At 40.8% G+C, this 26865-nt stretch overlaps 1 protein-coding gene across 1 annotated transcript in view; it reads right to left on the bottom strand.

Annotated features, from left to right (window-relative positions):
* als2b (alsin Rho guanine nucleotide exchange factor ALS2 b) overlaps positions 1 to 21221 on the bottom strand; it is a 43008-nt gene extending 21787 nt beyond the window's left edge. Inside the window, exons 1-10 of the mRNA XM_062997758.1 lie at positions 21098 to 21221; positions 17987 to 18069; positions 17163 to 17311; positions 13536 to 14542; positions 11970 to 12143; positions 11705 to 11873; positions 9205 to 9373; positions 4072 to 4168; positions 861 to 938; positions 587 to 778 (exon numbers count right to left, since the gene is read on the bottom strand). Coding sequence (XP_062853828.1) covers positions 587 to 778; positions 861 to 938; positions 4072 to 4168; positions 9205 to 9373; positions 11705 to 11873; positions 11970 to 12143; positions 13536 to 14542; positions 17163 to 17311; positions 17987 to 18003 — 2052 coding nt within the window. The 5' untranslated portion in view covers positions 18004 to 18069; positions 21098 to 21221. The remainder of the gene's footprint in view (positions 1 to 586; positions 779 to 860; positions 939 to 4071; positions 4169 to 9204; positions 9374 to 11704; positions 11874 to 11969; positions 12144 to 13535; positions 14543 to 17162; positions 17312 to 17986; positions 18070 to 21097) is intronic.
* Between the last annotated feature and the right edge of the window lie 5644 nt (positions 21222 to 26865).

Genomic DNA, 26865 nt, shown 5'->3' on the forward strand with positions numbered 1-26865 from the left:
AGTACTCAGTGGTACCAAAACCATGATTTTTGACATTGCTATTATTTTGGTCAAACTTTCAATGGTGCCTATAGACTCCAAAAGCGACCGTCAGAGCTGATGCATTATTAGTGTAATATAAGGCGCAAATTGCAATATGAGCCATGATATGCAATAGGAGGTGGTCCTAGCAATCATACAGCAATTAAGTTAGTGTAGTGTGCTAACAATGTTTGATGAGTGTGTTTACTTTTATGTACAGCTAGTTTCTTTCTTTATAAACTCAGCAAACACTAAAGATGTTGTCCAAGACATTGTAAAGCAGCTAAAAACACGACTCGGGTAACTGAGTTTGGAAAACTCCCAACCAATTATGTGGACGTGGGGGTGTCAAAACATGGATGAGAATTTACGTCTTTGAAACAGAACATGAAGCCTCACACTGTGAGGATGTTTTAGGATGTTTTAGGTTTCAACTATTAAACGATTAAGGTAGGCTGTGCTGTGTATAGTAGCTTCCATTGATTTTATTATTTATTATTTATGAGTGTTACATCTGTGAATTTAGTAGGGCCAAATATAATGTGTGGGGTGTGTGGTCACTAACATTCATGCAGAAGGGCAGTAGGACCGGCTGCTGGGTGTAATCTCCCGTCTGCTCTTGTGAAGTCTCATCTAATCCCTCCTTCACCTGCTGTCCACTGTAGTACAGGATTGGCTGAAGACAGTCTCCATCAGCTAACAGAAGAGTGTGATGCTCTCCTGCTGCCACATCCCATGCACGAATTCCCTCAGAGAGCTACAGAAACCCAGAGAGAACAGATTTAAGATTTCAAGATAGCAAACTCATCAAACATTATTTTCAGTGTGTATTAGTGTACCTTGGCTAGACGAGGGATGGTGCTGGGAGATTCCATGTGCCCCAGCTGACCGAAACTGTTACTGCCCCAGGAGTACACCTGCCACACAGGACATTTCAGTGGTCAACACAAATACCAGTAATATTTGATAACCACAGCAAAAGCAGAAAGGCCATTAGTATTGTGGCTGACCATGTATATCCAGTCATGATCTCATCTATATAATAGCCACCATATCCAACAAGAACAAAGGACTGCAAAACAGCAAATGAGGTAATTAAACTCTAAACAAAATAGCAATAGAACTTTGTGTGAAGTTAATTTGAAAACCTGCACATTTTGTTCACTTATGTCTTCATGAAAGTTGATTAAATAGTAAAATAATGTTAATCCTTTTACTCTGCCTGCTTCTCATTTCCATTGCCTAATTGTAACATCCACTCTTTTTTTTATAAAGACATACAATTAATATTGACCACAATTAAGTTCAGCTTATTGGTCCGGCCCTCCACAACAGTCAAAACATTAAAAGCCATTTCTGTACTTGTTCTCAGTTAAATAAAGGTGCAGGTGAATTACCAATTAAAGCAATAAGCCACGAGAGACCGTGCGTTACTGCGATTTTATCACGGGGAAGGTTGCCTAAAACGTCTTTCCCCGTGATAAAATCATAGCAGTAACGCACGGTCTCGAGTGGCTTATTGCTTTTATAAAACGGCGGTCAACATAAAATATAATAAAATACAACAATGTTCAATTTATAAATGTTTTTATTTACAAAAACACTTACAAAAAGCATTCTTCTGCGACCCCAGGTAGTTCGTTAATGTGTTGCTAGGCAACATGAGGCGAACATAACATTCACTTTTTCTTTTCAGTGGCGTATTAATATGGAATGATGTGAGGTGGTCATAGGTGTGCGTTTATCGGGGTTTACAACGGCTTCGAACGCAGCTCAGCCAATCAGATTTCAGGACCGGAACTATCCGTTTTATAATTTGCATTTTACAAAATGTCCTAACTTTCTAGAATCATAAGTCATGTGAGCCTCCCAGGTCCCCAGATCTGAATCCAGCAGAACACCGTTGGAAACCGGAGCTCCAGAGGAAATCCATGCAGACACGGGGAGAACATGCAAACTCCACACAGAAAGTACCCAGACCGCCCCACCTGGGGATCGAACCCAGAACCTTCTTGCTGCGAGGCGACAGTGCTACCCACTTAGCCACCGTGCCACCCTCATTGACGGAAAAGTAAAAAACTAACCATCAGACTATTCAATGTGACTAACCAAATTACACCATAAAACCTTTTTGACAAATTTTGTTCATGCATGTTTGCATTCACCCCCATACAGTCCACTAAAATAAACATACTCCCACATCTCTCTCAAACACACACACACACACACACACACACACACACACACACACACAAACACACACACACACACACTGTATGACTCAAATACACACAGCTGTTCCTGCATAAACACACATTTACTACCAATCTAATAACCAAACAAACTAAGCAAACACATTATGAGCTACATAAAAAACTCATACATTCAAATACATAACATAAAAAACACTAATTAGGTAAAACAAACACAATAAGATATATAAAACACAAATATGCATGCCAAATACAACATTTTAATAGTAGTTCAACCCAGAGTCCCAAAGACTTTAGAATGTATTTAAGGGTTTAAAAAGCCTTATTTTAACAGCTTCCCTATAGTCCCTACCGTGAAACATGGTGGTAAGAGCATGATGCTATGGGAGTGCTTCTCAGTGGCAGGGATAGTGAGACTGGAAAGAATTGCAGCCAAACACAGGAACGAACCACAGACATCTTTGGCAGGACCTAAAGATGGCAGTTCACATATACCTGCCATCGCGTTTGACAAAGCTAGAGAGGCTCTGCTATGAGGAATGGGATAAACTGCCCAAATCTTGTTGTGCAAATCTTGTAGAGGCGTATTCAAGAAGACTTATAGCTATATTATAGCTACAGTTATTTTATATTTCAAATGGTATTATTAAAAATATACATACAACAAATTATATCACTGATTTCATGCCATTTACCTTTATGGTGTGGCCTTTAAATATTTTAATAGTGATTAAATTGGGGGCGGCACGGTGGCTTAGTGGGTAGCACTTTCGCCTCACAGCAAAAAGGTCCTGGGTTCGATCCCCAGGCGGGGCGGTCCGGGTCCTTTCTGTGCAGAGTTTGCATGTTCTCCCCATGCCTGAATGGGTTTCCTCCAGGAGCTCCGGTTTCCTCCCACAGTCCAAAAACATGCAGTCAGGTTAATTGCCCTATAAGTGAATGGGTGTGTGTGTGTGTGTGTGTGTGTCTGACGAGCAATGGACTGGCGTCCCATCCAGGGTATTACTGTGTGCCTTGCGCCCATTGAAAAGCTGGGATAGGCTCCAGAACGAAGAGAATGAATGAATGAATGATTAAATTGGACTGTAACAGGGGATTCACTGTGCCAATATAAATAAGGCATTACATTAACAAAGTCTTACAAGCCTGGTACAGATCGCAGAAAGTAAAAGAAGATCAAAAACATCTGTACAAATGATTCTCAAGTGCAGACACAGTGTCAAGAAAGGTACTAAAGACACTTCCAAGCCAAAAAAAACAACAAATTTGCTTTTCTACCAATTCTACCAATTAGAGTGGTCAAAGATCAAACTAAAAGCTTTAAAAATTACAATAAAATGCAGCTAATTGAAGTGAAGAATAAAAAAAACAGGGACATCTATCTATTTATCTACCTATCTATTTATTTATTGAAAAAAAACACAATTTTAGAAGTGTCAAGATCATTCAGTCATAGAAAAAGAACAGCTGCAAAAATCATTGAACTCCTAAGACTGTCATGACACACCTGTCCCTTACAAGTGTAACACGTGTAAACGATACATGAAAACCTTTGATTTCAACTGTTCTGCATGTTAGAAAAAAGATTTGGCTGTTAATGCTACTGCATTGCATGATGGGAATTGAAATGGCTCTAGTGGTTAAAAAAAAAAAAAAAGCAGGTATGACATTTTACTAAATGTTCTGCCACTTAAAATAGCCAACCGTGACGGTTCCCCTTTATCATCTCTGCAGCTGAAACAAATAAAGAAATACAGGAAACCGCAACAGACAGAAGAAATTAAGCGAATTTGGCAGTAAACCTCAAAATATATATTTATCCACACCAGGTACCAACCTCTGATTGTGCAGTTAGGGCGAGTGAGTGAAGAGCACCAGCTGCCACTCTCACTACCTCTTTACCATTCAGACTCTTAATACACAGAGGCTGCAGTCTGCAACAAAGAGAAATAAAGACACCGAGAGGGAGATTAGTGATATAGTAGATTAATGCCAGACCATTTAATAACAATTATGATGATTCATTATTTATATTATACAGTGGACCCTTGACTTACGAATTTACTTGGTTCTGAAGGGCTGTTCTTAAGTCAAAATGATCGTTAGTTAAACTTATTTTTCCCATAAGAAATAATGTAAATAGAATTAATCTGTGCCAGACCTCCCAAACCACCCCCTAACCTAACCTTACTAATGTCTTAAATGCTCTTTTTTGTTATAAATACAAGTATATTTTCCCTTAAATCTTAAATTATAGAATAGACATTACAGTATTAAACAACAATACACAGTAGTACTGTACTGTACATAAAAACACACATCACATTTTAGTACAGTATGTGTGCTGTAACATACACCATAATAAATGTCCTTCTTTTTATATAAAAAGTATCTACCAGAAACCACAATAACTCATATTTCTCTATTATTTCCTTCTGTATTTCAATAGTGTTGTATTTTGTAGGTGTAATTGCATGAAAGAAAGAATACTTTACTCAGCCGAGTTCCTTCTTCTCTCTCACTAACTGTCCCCCCTTTCTGATACACAGTGACAGCTACTGGCAGGAGTAATTATACAACACAACAAATAGTGCTTTTTCATTTTCTCACCACTGCACTTCCTCTGCACATTCTTTGGGGACATTTTAATATAGAATTTTACAAAATATAAAAAAAAAAAAAAAAAAACACCAGCTGTTCGAATGTTTGCTCACTGTGTATATATATATATATATATATATATATATATATATATATATACAGGGGTTGGACAAAATAACTGAAACACCTGTCATTTTAGTGTGGGAGGTTTCATGGCTAAATTGGACCAGTCTGGTGGCCAATCTTCATTAATTGCAGATTGCACCAGTAAGAGCAGAGTGTGAAGGTTCAATTAGCAGGGTAAGAGCACAGTTTTGCTCAAAATATTGCAATGCACACAACATTATGGGTGACATACCAGAGTTCAAAAGAGGACAAATTGTTGGTGCACGTCTTGCTGGCGCATCTGTGACCAAGACAGCAAGTCTTTGTGATGTATCAAGAGCCACGGTATCCAGGGTAATGTCAGCATACCACCAAGAAGGACAAACCACATCCAACAGGATTAACTGTGGACGCAAGAGGAAGCTGTCTGAAAGGGATGTTCGGGTGCTAACCCGGATTGTATCCAAAAAACATAAAACCACGGCTGCCCAAATCACGGCAGAATTAAATGTGCACCTCAGCTCTCCTGTTTCCACCAGAACTGTCCGTCGGGAGCTCCACAGGGTCAATATACACGGCCGGGCTGCTATAGCCAAACCTTTGGTCACTCGTGCCAATGCCAAACGTCGGTTTCAATGGTGCAAGGAGCGCAAATTTTGGGCTGTGGACAATGTGAAACATGTATTGTTCTCTGATGAGTCCACCTTTACTGTTTTCCCCACATCCGGGAGAGTTACGGTGTGGAGAAGCCCCAAAGAAGCATACCACCCAGACTGTTGCATGCCCAGAGTGAAGCATGGGGGTGGATCAGTGATGGTTTGGGCTGCCATATCATGGCATTCCCTTGGCCCAATACTTGTGCTAGATGGGCGCGTCACTGCCAAGGACTACCGAACCATTCTGGAGGACCATGTGCATCCAATGGTTCAAACATTGTATCCTGAAGGCGGTGCCGTGTATCAGGATGACAATGCACCAATACACACAGCAAGACTGGTGAAAGATTGGTTTGATGAACATGAAAGTGAAGTTGAACATCTCCCATGGCCTGCACAGTCACCAGATCTAAATATTATTGAGCCACTTTGTGGTGTTTTGGAGAAGCGAGTCAGGAAACGTTTTCCTCCACCAGCATCACGTAGTGACCTGGCCACTATCCTGCAAGAAGAATGGCTTAAAATCCCTCTGACCACTGTGCAGGACTTGTATATGTATATGACGAATTGACGCTGTATTGGCCGCAAAAGGAGGCCCTACACCATACTAATAAATTATTGTGGTCTAAAACCAGGTGTTTCATTTATTTTGTCCAACCCCTGTATATATATATATATATATATATATATATATATACAGTGTATCACAAAAGTGAGTACACCCCTCACATTTCTGCAAATATTTCATTATATCTTTTCATGGGACAACACTATAGACATGAAACTTGGATATAACTTAGAGTAGTCAGTGTACAACTTGTATAGCAGTGTAGATTTACTGTCTTCTGAAAATAACTCAACACACAGCCATTAATGTCTAAATAGCTGGCAACATAAGTGAGTACACCCCACAGTGAACATGTCCAAATTGTGCCCAAATGTGTCGTTGTCCCTCCCTGGTGTCATGTGTCAAGGTCCAAGGTGTAAATGGGGAGCAGGGCTGTTAAATTTGGTGTTTTGGGTACAATTCTCTCATACTGGCCACTGGATATTCAACATGGCACCTCATGGCAAAGAACTCTCTGAGGATGTGAGAAATAGAATTGTTGCTCTCCACAAAGATGGCCTGGGCTATAAGAAGATTGCTAACACCCTGAAACTGAGCTACAGCATGGTGGCCAAGGTCATACAGCGGTTTTCCAGGACAGGTTCCACTCGGAACAGGCTTCGCCAGGGTCGACCAAAGAAGTTGAGTCCACGTGTTCGGCGTCATATCCAGAGGTTGGCTTTAAAAAATAGACACATGAGTGCTGCCAGCATTGCTGCAGAGGTTGAAGACGTGGGAGGTCAGCCTGTCAGTGCTCAGACCATACGCCGCACACTGCATCAACTCGGTCTGCATGGTCGTCATCCCAGAAGGAAGCTGACGCACAAGAAAACCCACAAACAGTTTGCTGAAGACAAGCAGTCCAAGAACATGGATTACTGGAATGCCCTGTGGTCTGACGAGACCAAGATAAACTTGTTTGGCTCAGATGGTGTCCAGCATGTGTGGCGGTGCCCTGGTGAGAAGTACCAAGACAACTGTATCTTGCCTACAGTCAAGCATGGTGGTGGTAGCATCATGGTCTTGGGCTGCATGAGTGTTGCTGGCACTGGGGAGCTGCAGTTCATTGAGGGAAACATGAATTCCAACATGTACTGTGACATTCTGAAACAGAGCATGATCCCCTCCCTTCGAAAACTGGGCCTCATGGCAGTTTTCCAACAGGATAACGACCCCAAACACAACCTCCAAGATGACAACTGCATTGCTGAGGAAGCTGAAGGTAAAGGTGATGGACTAAACCCAATTGAGCACCTGTGGCGCATCCTCAAGTGGAAGGTGGAGGAGTTCAAGGTGTCTAACATCCACCAGCTCCGTGATGTCATCATGGAGGAGTGGAAGAGGATTCCAGTAGCAACCTGTGCAGCTCTGGTGAATTCCATGCCCAGGAGGGTTAAGGCAGTGCTGGATAATAATGGTGGTCACACAAAATATTGACACTTTGGGCACAATTTGGACATGTTCACTGTGGGGTGTACTCACTTATGTTGCCAGCCATTTAGACATTAATGGCTGTGTGTTGAGTTATTTTCAGAAGACAGTAAATCTGCACTGCTATACAAGTTGTACACTGACTACTCTAAGTTATATCCAAGTTTCATGTCTATAGTGTTGTCCCATGAAAAGATATAATGAAATATTTGCAGAAATGTGAGGGGTGTACTCACTTTTGTGATACACTGTATATAGAGAGAGAGAGAGAGAGAGAGAGAGAGAGAGAGAGAGAGAGCGAGAGAGAGAGAGACGGTTGGAGTCAACTTTTTCGTGACGTCACGTGTTTGGAGAATTTCGATTGGTAATCCAAAATTTGTTCGTACGTTAAGTTGAAAAAGATAGTTCGTAACCCAAAATGTTCGTATGGTAAATGGTTCGTAACTCAAGGGCCTGCTGTATTTGTTCTTTGTCAGTTGATTGGACATGTAAGAAACGCCAAAGTGTATAAATATCTAAAAAGATTTAAGGAATGAATTTATTTATTTATTTGGATGTTTTTACACACTTTGGTTACATTCATGACAGGACAGGTAGTTACTGGTTACACAAGATTCATTTGTTCAAGGTTAATGTCAAACACAGTCATGGACAATTTTGTATCTCCAATTCACCTCACTTGCATGTCTTTGGACTGTGGGAGGAAACACAGGCAGACATGGGGAGAACATGCAAACTCCACACAGTAAGGACCCAGACTGCTCCATCTGGGAATCGAACCCAGGACCTTCTTGCTTTGAGGCAACAGTGCTACCCACTGAGCCATAGTACCGCCCTTTAAGGAATTAAATGCATTTAACAGTGTGTAGCTTTAAAGTTAAGGTTTGCTTTACTAGGTATGCAGTGATATGCTTTTTTGTTGTTATTTTATTACTGCATTTTTCCAATTTAGTTGTTTCTGTTTCCCCCAATGGCAACAAACTGCCCCTTCCGTCGCCGGCGGCTTCCTTACATCTGACAGGGTCTCACAGATGTTCATAGTCATGCCATGCTCTTCTGTTATTTTACCCTGCATTGATTTGAACCCAATTGAGCAGTTCGCCAAATTGAATTGGTTCTATTTGAACACAGTCAGGCTTGATTTTCTACAGAATCCATATCTCGCTTAGCTTGAATGTCACTATTAAAGTCAACAGCCATGTCACCTAATGTAATGAAAACCAGCTATAATATGGTTACAAAGCCATGTCTAAGACTGTGTGACTCCACCTAACCAGACTGAGTGCTATTATCTCTAAATGAAACATTGTCTACATTCCAACCCCAAATCTTAGCAGTAGTGGGCTAGTGTATTTTACCACTGCACCCCCTGAGCGCCCTTGAAGAACAAATATGCTATGACATACAGTATATGTCCATTTTTAAACATAACTATGCTCTGTAATCGTGAATCAATAATGAAGTATTTATGTACAGTAGGCTTAAGTTTTTCTGTTTTTAGTTTATTTTTTAGTACATTTTGGTTCTCATAGAAATTTGATTTGCAGTGCTTCATGGGTAATTTTCTAACCTGGGCAAGACGTCACCATGTCCCAGCTGTCCCTCTTCAGCCCGTCCCCAGCTCCACACCTCAGTCTGAAGAGAGGGCAGACGAGCATCTGATTCAGCCACGCCAGCCGTGGTGAGCGTGACGGCTGGGTCACGCTGCCGACTCACCCTCCGCAAGAGACGTGGGGACACTAAAAGACAAGGAGAGAGACAGACCGACAGTTCACTAAAAAGCCTACTTATTTACACTTAACCCCGGTATTTGACTTTCCTTTCGGTTCTTAAAATGAATCTGTGCTGAATGAATCATTTACCCTTAAATGATTCCCTGACTACAAACGGTTTAAGGACCTCTGATCTAACGATCTCAACAAGCCCTGCACCTCCATAAAAATGCTTCAGCCCAGCTGCACTGTACAAGCCAGCATGTTCGCATCAATAATTCACCACAACAGCCAAGAGTCGAGAAAACAAAGCAAGTGGCAGCCAAACCACACACACATACACACATTCACACACTGTCAGGTGGGGACACAACCGCACACACTCCTGTCACGCTGTGCTTTGTTCCTTCCCTGCAGAGGTCCATCTGTTGTTTGGAAGGAAAGTACAAAAGAGAGAAGGGTGAACAAGAAGGCTGGAAAGATGGCACAGTGATAAAGGGGATGTTCGCCCTGGTCATGTCTATAGAATTTTATGTCTAACAATAACCTGCTATGAATGAAAACCCTGATTTTCTCTATTTTTGTATACTGAGGCACCACGATGGATTGGCGTCCTCTCTGGTGCATTGTGCCCAATGATTTCAGAGAAATCTGTGCCTCTGCAACCCTGACAAAATTCCCAAAATAATTTAGATAAAAGCTTTCAAGTTTTTCAATGTGCCATTTTTCCTCAAATTAATGGCATGAATCACCAGGTATAATGTGGCAACATACCTGTACAGGATGCAAATCCATGTCTGTGTATAGACGCCCAACTGATTAGTCAAATTATTTGATTAATGTTTGAATCTGTCTATAGATATGTTTAACTTATGGAATCTTAATAGATAAAAATTAGGCATTTTTGCATTAAAGTTAACAAAAAATGTGCAACTGCAAACCTGGACTGCTAAAACATCCCCGTTTATTGGTGTACAGATCCCTCGTTTACATTTTCCGATCTCATGCTGATGGCAAAGCTCAATACTGATGGTTGATTGGCTGGCACAAGTCGTAGAGGAATACAGAGTAAATAGTGTGATCCACCACATGCATTAAATCCCTTATGAAAATAAGCAAGCTGCTGGCCTAATTAGTCTGAAAGCACAAGGTGAACCCTTGGCTGCGTCCGAAATCGCACACCTAAACAGTACATACTAAACTGGAGGCAGTGCGCACTGCTCAGCCGGTAAAGCAGTACGCTTTCAGTATGCAAGTGTGCAGTATGCGTGCAACCTCGGGCGTACTACGTCCGCCTTCTTACCAACGTCACGTGATGCATGATGTCTCATCGCAACAGTTTTTTTTTCTATTTTATTTATGCATTTTCTCCCAATTTAGCATAGTCAATTTGTCCTCTGCTGCTGGGGGATCCCTGATTGCATTCGAGGTGGGTATATTGCTGCTCACGCCTCCTCCGACCCGCACACAGCCCTTAGTGGAACCCTTTTTCACCCATGCATTCTGCACAGACGCCTCTCTATCTGCTAATCAGGGTCCTTATACAGCGTTTGAAGACCGCACCCACATAGTCCGGTCATCCCACCCTAGCAGAAACGTGTCTGCTGCAGGCACTGCCAATTATGCCCGCTAGATGGCACCCAGCCCGAGGCGGAGCCGAGAGTCGAACCGTGGTGTTCAGAATGTCAGTGGTGGCAATGCCGAGTTTCGAACTGAGGAGTTCAGAATCTCGGCATTGGTGTGCTAGCGGAATATCCCGCTGCACCACCTGGGCACCCTGTCTCATCACCACAGTTATAACAATTTTAAAATTAGAAAGAATTAATTCTGTCGTTCTCCACAAAGCTACTCATAACTCATAATTTTTGTCTTACTCCGACTCTCCGCCATCTTTCCTCTTTCGCTTTGAACGCCTTTGCAGCTCCAGTTCAATTATAGGATAGATTATCGGACCGCAGTGTGCTGTGTTTGCATACTCTAAAATGACTGCCCATGCAGTAGGTCATCCTGGTACTTTTTTGCGTACTGTCTACTACGTATTTGGACACACTACCCGCTCTCGCATACTACTTTCGTGAACTGTTCAGTATGGCAGTATGCGATTTCGGACGCAGCCCTTGTATCAAACATTTGTTTATGGATACAGCTGTTGTGTCTGTTGAACACCTGACTGGCCCGGTGGCGCCGCCAAGACTGCAACTCAAGACTCTGGTCTAAGCGGTGGCGGTAGACTGCTGCCCCACCCCAGCGACGTTCAGACACAAGCACTTGCAGGCATACACACGCTCCATTGATGCCAGTGATGCACTCATGCATGTACACACAACATGAACCGGACACATGCTCATGCAGACTTACACATGTGGTGGCAAAAGATATGGAGGGCGAATGTACCCTGTGAGAGCAGACCAGGGAGCGAAAGGCGGCGGCTGAGCCCCCCTGCGTCCTCCTCTCGGATGTCTCCCAGGCTTGAGCTTTTCTTGCCTTGCATGTGCTCCTCTTGACGCACGCGCTCCTCGCCCGGACCCTAAACACACACACATACGTTTACCCAACACCAGGATCGGCAAACAGATGGTAAACAGTTGATGTAGGTAAAATTAAGGGTAATTTTTTTTCTTACCCAATAGCTGATGACCTTTCTAAGAGACAGAGCCTCATATGTGGATGCTACTCTCTCCCCTACAGCGGATGCATACGAAACCACCAGGTTGTTCAGGGCAGAACTCATCGGAGTTACTGACTGGGCCACAGGGGCGCTTGAGTCAGATGCGAAAACTGCATGATCAGCATGAGCCTTGATGAAACAGAGATTGAAATGGTTGTAATGATCAGTTACTGCAAACAGATTTCTTATTTTTTTCTATTTATTTATGCATTTTCTCTCGATTTGGCATAGTCAATAAATCTTCCACTGCTGGGGATCCTGACTGCATTCGAGGAGGGTATATTTGCCTGATCCACGCCCCCTCCGACGCATATGAAGTCTTTCAACCCCTTCTTTTCCGGCCAGTGCTTTGGTGAACTTATTATTCCGGACTTTTCCCACACAGCAGACTCTGTGGCCAATTTTGTCTTCTGCAGGTAGTGCACTGCCAATTGTGCCCACTAGATGGCACCCAGCCCGAGCCGAGAGCCGAACCGTGGTGTTCAGAATGTCAGGGCTGGTATGCTAGCGGAATATCCTGCTGCACCACTGCAAACAGATACAGTGGTACCTTGTAACTCAACGTCCCCAAAACTCAAAATCTTTAAAACTCGACACCCTTCGTGGAGAAATGTGTACCCTAAAACTCAACATTTTCCTTAAATTCAACGTGTTCAGCCCTTTTAAAGAATGTATTTATTTAATTAAAATATAACAATGAACAGCCGCTTTGTTCAGCCCTCTGCTTGAGCGGTGCGGTGAAACGTCATCAAAGTACGCATATGAGACGAATCGGTGTTATAGCTGGAGAATCACTTTTTCCAAGTTTAAAACACTTATCATAAAAAAATAAAGCTTAACGTGGATTAATGTACTAAAAGAACGACACAGAAACACTAAACTTCTCTAATTATTACTGCTCATAAGTTCTCTCCACTAATGAAATTCCTCGCTCGTTGTTTTAGTACAGTAAGTCTATATAAAAAAACTCAAATACAATTAAAAAACAGTTAAAAAATTATTTATAAATAATTTATTTATATATTAATATATAAAACTTACTATAGGTTCAATAATTTTGGATTTTTAACAGTTTTTTAATTGTATTTCATTGTTTTTATATTATATTTGTGTTATATTTAGAGTATAAATGTAAAAAACAACCCCATTTTTTACATTAGCCTAAAATATATGCAGTTCCACTGGACCACGGAATGCATTAACAGGTTTCCCATACATCCTTATGGGAAAAAGTACCTTGAAACTCAACACCTTTTAAACTCGACACCTGTCCCAGAACCAATTGACGTCGAGTTTTAAGATACCACTGTATCTGGCAATTTACCACTGGCATTCACTGCCAGTCCTGGAGACTTTCTACAATACATATAGTCTGCTGAATTGTTTCACCTTATTAACCATCAGCTCTTTGCCATGCCACTAAAATGGTGCCAATACAGGTGCTAGAACTGCTAACCAGCTCACATTTCTGCGTGTTAAAAGACCCAAACTGTGAAAAGAAAATTACTGATAATTACCAACCTGTACACACGGCACTGTAGTTGGGTTCTTAGACAAGTGCTCGGCCTGTGTCTGGTCAGAAAGCTTTTTCAGGTAGTCTTTGAGTGCTTGCTCATCTGGATAAGGAAAGGATTTGGCCCCTGTTAAGCTCTTGTCTTTTTGAGTGGTGCTTGGGTCTTGGGCTGCTTCACACACCTCTCCATTAGTCAACGAAACCTCAGATACCTCTGGATCATTAGAGGCAGATTGGTCACATTTTCTCCCACTGATATGAACCTGATCCTGAAAAGAAACAGCTGTCCTGAAGCTCTGGCTATGAGAAGATAAAACTGGCTCAGACGGGGAACTCCTAATTTTGCCAACGTTTCCTTGAGCGAGGCTGTTCTCCGTGTCTAATTTGTCCTCCTCCTCAAGTTCCACCCCCAGCGGGCAGTAGTGGCTGTCGGAGATGATGACATGATCCTCTTTGTCAGTCATGGTATAAAGTGACTGATTACACTGTCCACATTTATCATCAGGCTTCCGGTGCTCTGTAGGAAGAGAAGAGCATTGAACAAGCGCCAGGCTGTGCCAGGCCCCGCAGACCACCTGCAGCACATGTCTTCCAGCCAGGTGCTCGACCTTCTGAGGCTTCCACACAGGATAGGTGGATGTTAGCAGTCCAAGCTGGCAACCTGTTCCCCATGACCACACCTCGTGTCGGACAGACAGTGCCAGAGTGTGCTGTTCACCGCACGCCAGTTCCAGTATTCGAACCGGCTGTGGTGGGGTAATCTCACCGTCCACCACGCCCACAGGGGTGGGATTGGGAACGACAGAGAGTCCTGATAGTCCACACTGGCCATATGTATTGTCCCCCCACATGTGCACAGTGCCATCTTCTGTAACCGCCCCATTGTGGAAGCTGCCTGCAGCCACTGAGGCGACTCGCTGCTCGCTTAGTCCCGCCTCTAGGACTGGTTCTGTAGTCCGTAATGCTGATGGGTTCTGCTTCCATTGAAGTTCTCCAAAACTATACACCTGCCCACCTAATAACAGAAAAAACAAAAATGTTATGAATGAAGCGCAGATGGAAGGATTTTCTGCTTTTGACATTAGAAGCAAGTGTTTCTACATTAAGTGGGCATGTACATTAACAACTGTCCCATAGGCTCTATAGCAGGGGTCACCAACACGGTGCCCGCGAGTACCTGGTCGCCCGCAGGGACCACATGAGTCACCCGCAGGGCATGTTCTAAAAAATAGCACTAGTGACTATAGAGCTTTGTCTAAAAATTGTATTTGTGTTGCTCTTCTTTTTGAATCATTAATACTCGCATTGATGTACATTTAAAAATGACGATACTGAATATACCATTTTAAAAACAAAAATGTTTTATGTATATATGATCTTGTCTGGGGTGAAGTTCTATATCGTGTGCAGGACAAACGTCAATTTCACTCTTTGCTGAGACAAGCAAGATGCATTTTATTTTTATAAAAAGTGTTTTCACGAGAAGAATGGTCCCGATGTCATCTCCACTCTCTCTGATGAGTATGATGGTTAGAAGAGTGTCGGCTATGTCCGGGATCTGGTTATGTGCAGGTAGATCCGTACATTAGCTTTTTTTAATCTTACGTAACCGATCATATGTACAAACATGATTTGTTCAAAAATCTTACAAAGCTAGTAACAAGTACAAATCAGGGATGTCCCGATCGCGTTTTTTTGTTCCCGATCCCGATCATTAATTTCGATCCCGATCTGATACCGAGTCTCAAACCGATACTTGTATTTTCTAGATATTGTCTAGATAAGAACTAGATAATACTGTTCACACAGTGCACACTTCAAGTACATTACAGTTATTCAAATGAATCCAATGTACATGTTTAACAACTGAATAGCTCTGCAGTGCTGTAGGAAAAGAATGGCCTGCATCCAAGCTATTGCTGAATGTTCTTTTATTTTTACAAAATAAAAGTAAACAAACTTAGTGCAGCATTGTAGTAGTAAAACTGGAACACTCAAAATGAAGTGAAGGTTCTTTTTGAGGAACATCAGCATCTCTGTCGTGACAGCCGGTTCCTCTTCTCATCATATAATAATTAACTCGCTGTATTCGACTGAGTGTTTATTTTTTAGGTGCCGTATCAAATTGGTAGATCGTTTGGTTAAATGATATCTGGTTTGTTTATGAGCTACCGTACTTGTAGGCGTGTTGTAACTAAGCCAATCAGAGAGCTTGATACTGAGATGTCGTTCAGTCTTGTAACATGGTAACGCTGTATGTTATGCTCCTTTCATACTCGGATTAAAAGTTATTGTTTTGTAAACCGGAGTGATCCTTGACTTAGTAAATAGTAAAATTCTACAGTAATGAACGCAGCTCTGCTACTACCGCCTCGTGAAACGCTCGCATTGCAGACATTACACTTCACTGTTGGACTCTCCGTTTACGACACCTGCTTGACCGCTGGCGCAAAACGAAAAATCGGGTTTAGGATCGGGTAAAGCTGATACCGATCAGTTAAAAAATGCCTTGATTGGCCCCGATTCCGATCTTTGAGATCGGATCGGGACATCCCTAGTACAAATGAGACATGATTTAAAGATGTGACAGTCAATGATTTCCTAAAAAAATGTTAGTGATACTTTGGAAAAAAAAAATATATATATATATGCATCACATATGCTAATATTTATTATCAATAATAATAATATTATCATTAAAGGTGAACCGTGCAACTTTGTTATTCAGGAAGACCTGCTCCATAGTCTTGTCCAGTTTGTCATTTTGTAGCTAATCTAGCAGCTAACATTTATTTATTAAGCTTTGGTTAAGGTATGAGTTAGGATCAGAAGTAGAGTCATGGTTCTTCAGCCTGTTTTAAAGTTATTACCGGTAGCATATATTGTTGGTTCAGTGTTGTCCTTTTCAACACCCCAGGCCAAAAATTGGCTAGGCCCCAGCCAACAGCTGTACTGAATGTGTACTGAACAGTATACTTGTGCATCTATAGCATCATCTTAGTGAATCTGACCTCACTGGGGTTGTTTTGACTGTTATTTCAAAATAAAGTACAATGGTGTAACACTTAGAATTGTAGTAACAATGACGCATGGAGGCGTGAGAGAAATTTCCTGTTGGTGGGTATGACATCACCAATCCAGGACCTAACTGTTAACAGTCAGAGGATGTTTCATTGCTTACTTCAAGTGCTCTTCTCAGGCTCTTAGTGGGAACTTTTATTTGCCAACAGAAAAAATCAGACTTTTGCAAAGTGGGTTATGAAATGGTAATAACCATGCTTATAAACCATAAGTCACCATAAGTATTAATAGAATATCTATGATGACATGGCCTAGTAAGATTAGTAAGTAAGAAGTAACATTGTTTAGAGGTACGTACAGGAGAAAGTAAACTTGCGTAGCTCAACATAGTAATGTGAACTTGCTGTGTAGGTGGGAAAATTTAACATAACATAAAAATTGTACAAAAAATGTATCTGACCTACAATTAACTTGCAGTTAACCCTGGTACTACAAATACATATTCAAATTATTTTGCATGTTCAATCTTGCAGTTACTGCTGATCAGTGAATATGAAACATAAATTAGATTAGTATCATGAGTGCATCTAGATGGACTGTGCTACAGGGCTTACCTTCCACCAGCAGAACCCCATGTTTGGACCCCAATGCGACCTGGATCACAGGCTGAGAGAGGAGCACTTTTTCTGGAGTAACACTGTAGGAGTAACCCTTCCATGTATGGAGCACCCCTCGTTCCTCAGAACGGTTTTCCTTACCAAAACTACAAAAACAGATGCAGAACACACACAAAGACAGAAGAGTGAAAAGAACAGTAATTCTCCAAAAGAGAAACGAAACTCATTTACACAAAAAAGAGATTTAAAGTTAAAGTTTTAGTTTATTTCTATTCAGCCATGGTAATGATTTTGTTTCCTGAATTTAATAAATCAAGTGTTTGTTCGGTGGAAAATACCTTATAACATCATAGTCATTAAAGTTTAGAAATCCCCTTAAAGTTAATAAACCCTCTTCAAAATATACTAATCTTCTATAAGGTGTACTCTCAGTGGTTTAAAAAGTCCCCTTAAAGTTCGAAAAATCCCTGTCAACATTTACAAATGCACTTATTTTAGCTCCAATTCTAACAATGTTACTTTATATCTAATTTAATTCACGCATTGCTACAACTGAAATTAATTTATCCTTACTCTACAACCAGGTTCTTATTGGAGTTTTTCCAAAAAAATCAACAACACACTTGAGTTGTTTACAACCAACAGCTGCTGAATTGGGCAATGTAATAAGACCACATGATTCCCCCAAGGTAGAACTGCTACCAGCTCCATTTTCACTGAAACTACTGTTTAATGATGTGGATAAAAGTGAGATGAGATAATGTCTCTTATGTCACATGTGTAATCATCATTTCAGTCTGATGTGAAACTTTGGGACTTACCTCGTCAGCTTCTCCATTACTACATCTTCTCCATATCACTGAATTTGAATAAGCATGGTTGATGACTGTATGAATGTCAAGGACTGCAATAAAGCAAAGGTGCTGAGTTAACCTGATGTCACAGTGTATGTTTTCACTTACTTACAGGTCTTTGTGAAGAGAAAAAGAGGAACAATGTATTATTTGATCATCATTTGACACATTATTTGACTTTGTACTTAAAATTATGCATTTATAACCAAAACCAAATGATAAGACGACACAAAAATATAACAGTAGTATATTGTTGCAAAGCCATTGCAGGCAATTACAACTACAAGACATAAGTTATTGCAGTACAATAAGTTATTCATAAATTTTTCATGATTCATGATTCATGATGAACAATTACTCCTGGCAAATTCTCCCTAATTTTCCAAAAGAATTTTCTCTATACATTTATAATGGCATTAAGTCAGAATGTTGGCTAGGCTCGCTTAAACCTCTTTTAGAAACCAGTCTTGACTTGTTTTTCCTTGGCTGAGGGGGCTATTTTCAAAATCAAGCTTTTGTTTCTTGACTGATTGAATTCATCAGCTGATTCATGATTCCTTCAATTATGTGTAATGCCTCAGTAATGTTTAGAAGATAGGTATACTTTTTTGTCATATATACATAAACAGATGTACAGTACAATGAAATTCTTTCTTCGCATATTGCAGCTTGTTTGAAAGCTGGGGTCAGAGCGCAGGGTCAGCCATCGTACGGCACCCCTGGAGCAGACAGGGTTAAGGGCCTTGCTCAAGGACCCAACAGTGGCTGCATAGCAGAGCCTGGATTTGAACCGCCAATCTACATAGCATCACTACTGTTGGGATACTGTACTGCTGATTATACACCCTGTTATTTCTTTTTCTGACTACTGTTTGAACTGTCTAAAACCATCTGTCCAAGTTTTAGACATGCGTCTTTTGGCAGAGGAAATACACATTAAATGTGAGATGAATGACAGTACAGAAGTCATGAAGGCTCTATACAGATCTCAGAGAGCATATAATAGAATCTCACTAGGAGCCTATTTATTTATTCATTTATTGGGATTCTTACATCATGTTTACACACTTTGGTTACATTCATGACAGAAATGGTAGTTACTCGTTACACTAGTTACTCATAGATTAATCACTTCTAGTTTAATGTTAAACACAGTCATGACCAATTCAGTATCGCCAGTTTATCTCACTTGATTGTCTTTGGACTGTGGGAAGAAAACCGGAGCACCCGGAGGAAACCTACGCAGACACGGGGAAAGCATGCAAACTCCGCACCATCTGGGGATTGAACCCAGGACCTTCTTGCTGTGAGGTGACAGTGCTACCCACTGAGCCATCATGCCACCCCACTAGGAGCCTTTACTAAGCAACTTCAGGACCCAAGATCATCAGTTTAAACAACTGTCTTTAGGCACTAACAACATTGTACATTGGTTTCCTTTTGAAAGTCAACAGGAAAACCCACATTGTCACCTTATAAAATTGCTGCAACACAGCTCACACTTTCCAAAGTCAAGCAAGCTTTAGATCTGCATCTGCTTTTTGGCCACATGATCAGCAGCAAACTTTATTAAAGTTGAAAGGTGACATAACTTTTTGGATAACTATCTTGACTTAGCCATATTTCTCACATGCAATCAAATGTCACAATTAACAAACCCCTAGCCAGTGCAGGTATTTGATGTGTTTTATCCAATGCAACTAATAAAGCTGTTGATTACTTTATTTAGGTGTGCTAGAGACACCTGATTTGCAAATGTGTGCTCTTATTAGAGAGAGAGGTCAAGAGGTCAAGAGAGGCTTTATTGTCATTTCAGCTATTTACAAGTACATATTGAAAAGAAACAACGTTCCTCCAGGACCAGGGTGCAACACAGAACAAAAGTGCAAGAGAGTACAGTACACAGTGCAGATAGACAGTACAATAAATACAAAAAAGGCCTAATACAAAAAGACATTCATAATCTAAAGAGTAATTAAGAAAGACAAGACTAGAGACAAGTGTTGGTCAGTACATGGTACTGAGTAAATGATGAGTGAGGTAGAAAAAACATATTCTGATATGCAAATGTAATGTTTCAAGTATTATTCCGGCATATAACGTTTCAGTTTAGAATTAGAATAATTTCATAATGTCCAGATGTGCAGGTATTGTACAGAATAAGTTATGTGTATCAAGTCAAGTCAAGTCAGACTCATTTATATAGTGCTTCTTACAATGAACATTGTCTTAAATCAAATCAAATCAATTATTAGGGATTCTATTCAGGGGGTTGAATAATTCTGAGACTGCAGTAGTCATTAAAAGTGGCATTTTGTGTTAAAGCTGGAGAAACCATCTGTGATATTAGTTGTGTTAAGCTATTTAAATTGTTCTTATTCAGTTGGTTTATTGCAAATAAACATAATTTGCAAATAGGGTTAAATACTTGTGTTTGTATCCTGGCTAACTGTCTACACTGGTTTAAGAAGTCATCTTAATTTTCACCTGATTGATTATTTAATTCTTAAAGAACAGAGATAAGGACAGTGAGGTGAGGTGAGGTGAGGTGAGGTGAGGTGAGGTGAGTTTGAAGTTTACAAAGATTAGGATTAGGCACACATTAACCATTAACCAGTGACTGTTTTGGTGGCCTAAAGCGACGGAACTGGTTTGTGGGTGCTTTAGTCTGTAGTAAGCAATGTAAATTATTTGTCATACATTATTCACTTTTTAGATATGCCACGATCCAAATTTAAATTAATATTTAAATACGTTTACCCTACCTACTGATCACTGAAGCAAAATAAGTAAGAAATCATAAATATAATGTGGAAAATAAACCAGCTACCAGACTTTCATTAGCTCAATCCCAAATCGATCCATGGAGTACTATGTAGGTTGCACAATACACAATTGAGAAAAAAGTGCAGCTAGAACACCTACGTAGTGAACACGGAAGCATTCTGGACTCAGCCTCAGTAGGGATGACAGCGCCTTGACTGTTTAATGACTAGACCCTATCAAGGCTGGTGCAGCCTGTAGACTGTAGTGCATATATAGCTGAATACTGATCTGGTGGTGTGTTTGCGCACTTACCAGTCAGGTAACCGATCCTCAAAAAATACAACGTTTGCGACTTTTTAGGTGAAATATTCATCAGGTGAAGGAAAGCTAAATGAAGTCCGTGTAACGCACAGCGGGATGTGGCTAGAGACTGCTGTTGTTGTGAAGCTTAATGGTACGGCATGTAGGAAGGGACAAACTATGAACCACATTTACGGCATCGCATCTTTCGACAAACGATGGAGGAAAACGCGGCAGTTGAAGTTAACCTCTTAAAGGAGCAGAATTAATATAAAATGTATTTATTATACTGTACATTAAATATATACTTTCTTTGCCATTTGTGACAATATATAAACACACAATACCAGACATCCCAAGCTGCAAAAACTCATTTCAGGGAGGTACCCCCGGACCTCGACCTCGACCCCGACCCCCCAAGCCCAAAAAAGAAAAAAAACAAAAAGCTAAAAAACCTCTTGCACACACCAAAGGATATGGGTGATAACAGAACTTTTAGGAGCTGCTAACTGAGCTAACAAGCTAACTGTTCGCGTCACTAACACATTAATGTGTACTACATAGTGCACCAGGTAGTGTGAAAGATAATGGATTTATGTTCCCTACATAGTACACTAGATAGTATTTTAGATATTAATTTATGTTCCCTACATAGTGCACTAGATAGTGAATTAGACAATTGGTTTATGTTCCCTACACAGTGCACTAGATTGTATATCAGATCACGGATTTAGGTTCCCTACATAGGGTGTGTTCGAAAAGCTAGTGCGCTCTCTCCATAGACAGCATTTTACGTCATCCTGTGCGCGCTCCCGAGAATGAGGCTGTTCGAAATCCTAGATGCCTTAAAATCCACACTTCTGAGGCATCTTAATATTTCAATGTTATTTTGGCTCAAGAACGAGTGAGCATCTGACGCTGCCTTAGTGATCAAGGCAATCCCAGAATTCCTTGCGGGTCGGGTGCTCTTCTCTCACAGAAAAATAAACATGGCTGACGGCGCAGAGAAACGAATGGAGTTATTTTCAAACGTAAATAAAATATTACTGATTTTTAACTTGTATAAACTTGTACCGAGTGTTTTTATTTGCAAATTTAACCGTTATCGGTACATGAAGGAAGATGTTATATTGACGTTAGCGTGCTGTGCTACCTCAGTTTATTGGTTTTAATGGCAAGATGCTAAATGCTAAACGCGAAATCCGATGGAATCGCTATCTAAGTAGTGCGTTCGAATAACCTGCCTTATAAGTCACTGACTTATTAGAATCCTCTCTACTAAGGCAGCTGCCTATGTAGACAGTAAGACAGCAAGGCAGCTCCCTAGGTTTTCGAACACACCCATAGTGCACTAGAGGGTGTATTAGATAACGCATTCGTGTTCACTACATAGTGCACTAGATCGTGTTTTACATAATTATTTATGTTCCCTACATAGTGCACTAAATTGTATATCAGATAACGGATTTATGTTCCCTACATAGTGCACTAGACAGTATATTAGACAATTGATTTATGTTCTTTACACAGTGCGCTAGATTGTATATCAGATCACGGATTTAGTACGCGATCGGGAATAAAGTCTGTGTCGCCTGCGTGCGCGCGCGTGTGTGTCGCTCTTGGCCACTCGTTCTAGATTCCGGGAGATTTTATCTGACTTGCGGGCATCTGGGAGCCGCTATGTATATGCGGGAGACTCCCGGAGCTTTTGGGAGACTTGGGATGTCTGCTATACAATGTAGTAAGGTTAAAACACAAAGGGTAACCGTCAGGTCCTTTAAGTCCTCAGGGAGGGTCTAAGACAGGGGTGTCAAACTCATTTCACCAAGGGCCACATCTGCATCAGGGGCATAACTACCTGGGGGGGGGCAGCTGCACTGGGGCCCATGGCATAGAGGAGGCACAATTTTTTTTTGCACTGGGGTCCATGAGCTCCTAGTTACGCCACTGATCTGCATTATGGTGGCCCTCAAAGGGCTGATTGTAACGTATCCTGCTGTGATTGCAGTCTGCCTTTTAAGTCTTGGACAATTTGTTGTTTTTCTTGGAGGCTAAATTCTGTGTTTGGTGTCAAAATGCCAAATTTATACTGAATATTTATAATGTATATCTACATTTATATTGTACTCCACAGATACGGCCTCATAACACAAGAGACGTACCGGTTTTCCTTCATGAAGCACAAACTTGTATTCACTTTATTATCCATCTTTCATTAAATTACCTTTCTTCTGCTTCAATTTTCTCTTCTTGTACATTTTGGTATTATTTGTAAATATTTCTCAACATCACTTGTTGGAAAACCACCTCAGTTAAATGATGTGGAAACACTGCCATCTAGTGGCGAGATCCGGTCACTTTGCGGGTCACAAAATCAGCATGCATTGTGGGAGAGCAGTTTATGTATGATTTTACAGTGTATTTTAATACAATCATACATCTTTTAAGCTCTCGGGGGCCACATAAAATGACGTGGCAGGCCTTGAGTTTGACACGTGGTCTAAGATATATTAAATTTGATGTAATATATAATAATATCATATAATAAGTGTTATAATAAATATTGTAGTTTAATGACTTGTGTGGTGCTGTGCTGTTTTTGTGTTGCATTTATAAGGGTGAACTATGGTCTTAATGTTTGTTTCTTTATATTCTTAATAGATCATCACACAGATATTAACTTGGTCTCATTTTGAAGAACACAAGCTGAAGGTTTTGTATTTCTTTTCTATGTATTAAAGTAACACAATTTACCACTCGCTTTTGTTTTGCACTGAAAACAAAGCATTAGCAAATATTTAACTACATATATAATGGGTTTTTTTCTCCCATTTTCTCCCAATTTAGTGTAGTCAATTTGTCTTCCACTGCTGTGGATCCCAGATTTTTTTGCAGTTGAGGAGGGTATATTGCTGCTCGCGCCTCCTCCGACCCACGCACAGCCCTTAGCAGAACTCTTTTCCACCCATGCACTCTGCACAGTCCTTACACAGGGTTAAAGACCCCACCCACATATTCCGGCCATCCCTTCCTGCAGGCACTGCCAATTATGGCCACTAGATGGCGCCCAGCCGAGTTTCAAACCGAGAAGTTCAGAATCTCAGCGCTGGTGTGTTAGCAGAATATCCTGCTGCGCCACCTGGGCGCCAATATTGAACTTTTTGGGGTTTAATGCTCATTTATTGAAAGCAAAATAGCCAGTATGAATGTGAATGAGATTTGTTTGATATACAAATTGTCAGTAGTAATACAAATACAGCCTTGTGATATTACACAATTTTGTTTATCAGAATTAACCTTTTTGTTTTTAAGGTAACTCATAAATAGAATAAGCTAAAATTATTTACAATGCTGAACAGTAGACATTCTAAGCTTTCTAATGGGACCTTGTTTACCTAAGGGGTGGGGACCTCAGTGGCCTGCACTGAACAGCTTTGGAATGAACTGGAACATCAATCGAGGCTTTCTTGATCACTGCCCAGTCATACAAATGCTCTTTCGACTAAATGGGCAAAATTCCCTACAGACATACTTTAAAGTCTTGTGAGAAGCCGTCTCAGAACAGAAGGCTATGTTAATACCATTTGTTTTTGAAATAGGATGTCCAGCAAGTTCATGGTCCTGCGTCCAAATACTTTTGGTCATGTAGTTTATATTTATTACAAAACCAGGTCAGATTTAAATGCAGTTTCATCTGAGGATTTATGAAGGATTTCTTTATTACTTTAAAGTGACCACTGTAACCTTTACAAGTAGAAGACAGTTTAGCATAAAAAGTAAAACTGTTTAAACTCACTACAGCAGTGTCCTGTGCTCCCCCCAACCAAGATAAGCCCCCATGTGGTTGAATAGCATTGCTTTGCATGCAAGATTTATTGTTCTTTCATTGCATTACATTTCTTTGTCTTGCTTTAATGTGGCCGAGTTTTACTGATAACATTTGTTGGTTTAAGCGAAATACAAACAAATTATGTTTAGACAGCTATTTGAAAAGATAAAGCTAGTAAGTTGTATGAAGGCAGTTTTCCCAATGTTTTTACCAGTAAATGGTAAATGTGATATTGAGATGCTTCTAATTGTTTTATTTTTTAGAAAATTCTATTTATTAGAGACTGCAGTTTGTAATGAGTTAGGAAAACACCTAAAATGAGCGGTGGTTACTAGGTCTGATTCTACTGAGTGAAACACATTATTTAAAACAGATGGTTGGAGCCGCTCAGGTGGCCTTTCTGACTGGGCTCTGCCTTTCCGACTGGGCTGGGCGGCAGCATGTTGTTCAGGGTTAGAGGGTAAGAAAGTCGGATCATAGGTCCTCATAACTGGTGCAACTGTGGCCCCTGCTGGCTGACTGATGGTGCCTGCACAGGGCTGAGGAATAATGCTGATGGGGGTGTGGCCCTCCATACACAGTGCCCGTCAAGTGTATGAACTCGACTCGTGCAGGTGAAAAATGCAGTCTGTACTGACTGTGCGTGCCGGAAGGGGCGTACGTCAGTTGAGAGGCGTCCTCAGTCAGCGGTGAAGGGTCGAATCAGATTAGAGGACGCAATCAGGGTAATTGGACACAACTAGATTGGAAGGGGAAATGGGGGGGGGGACAAAAAAAAACAGATGGTTGGTAGGGTGTCAAGACTGCACGTGGATGATTTGAATTAATTAAAATGTCATTGTTAACAGTACCAAATTGGGACATTTTAACCATGTCTTTATAGGGTGAAGGAGGGGATACAGGATCATTGGAGGATATGGACATACTTGTCTGATATGGGTGTTAGTGTTAAAAAGGATTACATCTCACAATTGGTACTAATTCAGGGGCCATTTATGTAGGTAAGTTTGTGAATTTATCAACCATGGCGAAGAATATTTTGCTATTGTCAATGTTTTTTGTTGATGACAATGGAGAACAAAGGCTTGTCGAGATTTGCAAATTATTGCATTCTAATAATGCAGCCCATTTTGAAGATTTTTTGTGAATACATACACCGATCAGCCATAACATTAAAACCACCTCCTTGTTTCTACACTCACTGTCCATGTTATCAGCTCCACTTACTCATTTTGTAGTTCTACAATTACTGACTGTAGTCCATCTGTGTCTCTGCATGCTTTGTTAACCCCTTTGCTGTTCTTCAATGATCAGGACCCCCACAGAACCACTACAGAGCAGGTATTATTTAGGTGGTGGATCATTCTCAGCACTGCAGTGACACTGACATGGTGGTGGTGTGTTAGTGTGTGTTGTGCTAGTATGAGTGGATAAGACACAACAATGCTGATAGAGTTTTTAAACACCTCACTGTTCCTGCTGGACTGAAAATAGTCCACCAACCAAAACTATCCAGCCAGCAGCGCCCTGTAGGCAGCGTCCTGTGACCACTGATAAAGTTTCAGAAGATGACCAACTCAAACAGCAGTAATAGATGAGCGATCGTCTCTGACTTTACATCTACAGGGTGGACCAACTAGGTGTGAGTATCTAATAGAGTGGACAGTGAGTGGACATGGTATTTAAAAACTCCAGAGAATGAGAATGCTGAGAATGATCCACCACCTAAATAATACCTGCTCTGTAGTGGTCCTGGAAGAGTCCTGACCATTGAAAAACAGCATGAATGGGGGCTAACAGAGCATGCAGAGAAACAGATAGACTACAGTCAGTAATTGTAGAACTACAAAGTGCTTCTATATGGTAAGTGGAGCTGATAAAATGGACAGTGAGTGTAGAAACAAGGAGGTGGTTTTAATGTTATGGCTGATCACTATATATAATATATATA

Source organism: Trichomycterus rosablanca, chromosome 6 (genome assembly GCF_030014385.1).
Source record: "Trichomycterus rosablanca isolate fTriRos1 chromosome 6, fTriRos1.hap1, whole genome shotgun sequence".
Taxonomy (NCBI): domain Eukaryota; kingdom Metazoa; phylum Chordata; class Actinopteri; order Siluriformes; family Trichomycteridae; genus Trichomycterus; species Trichomycterus rosablanca.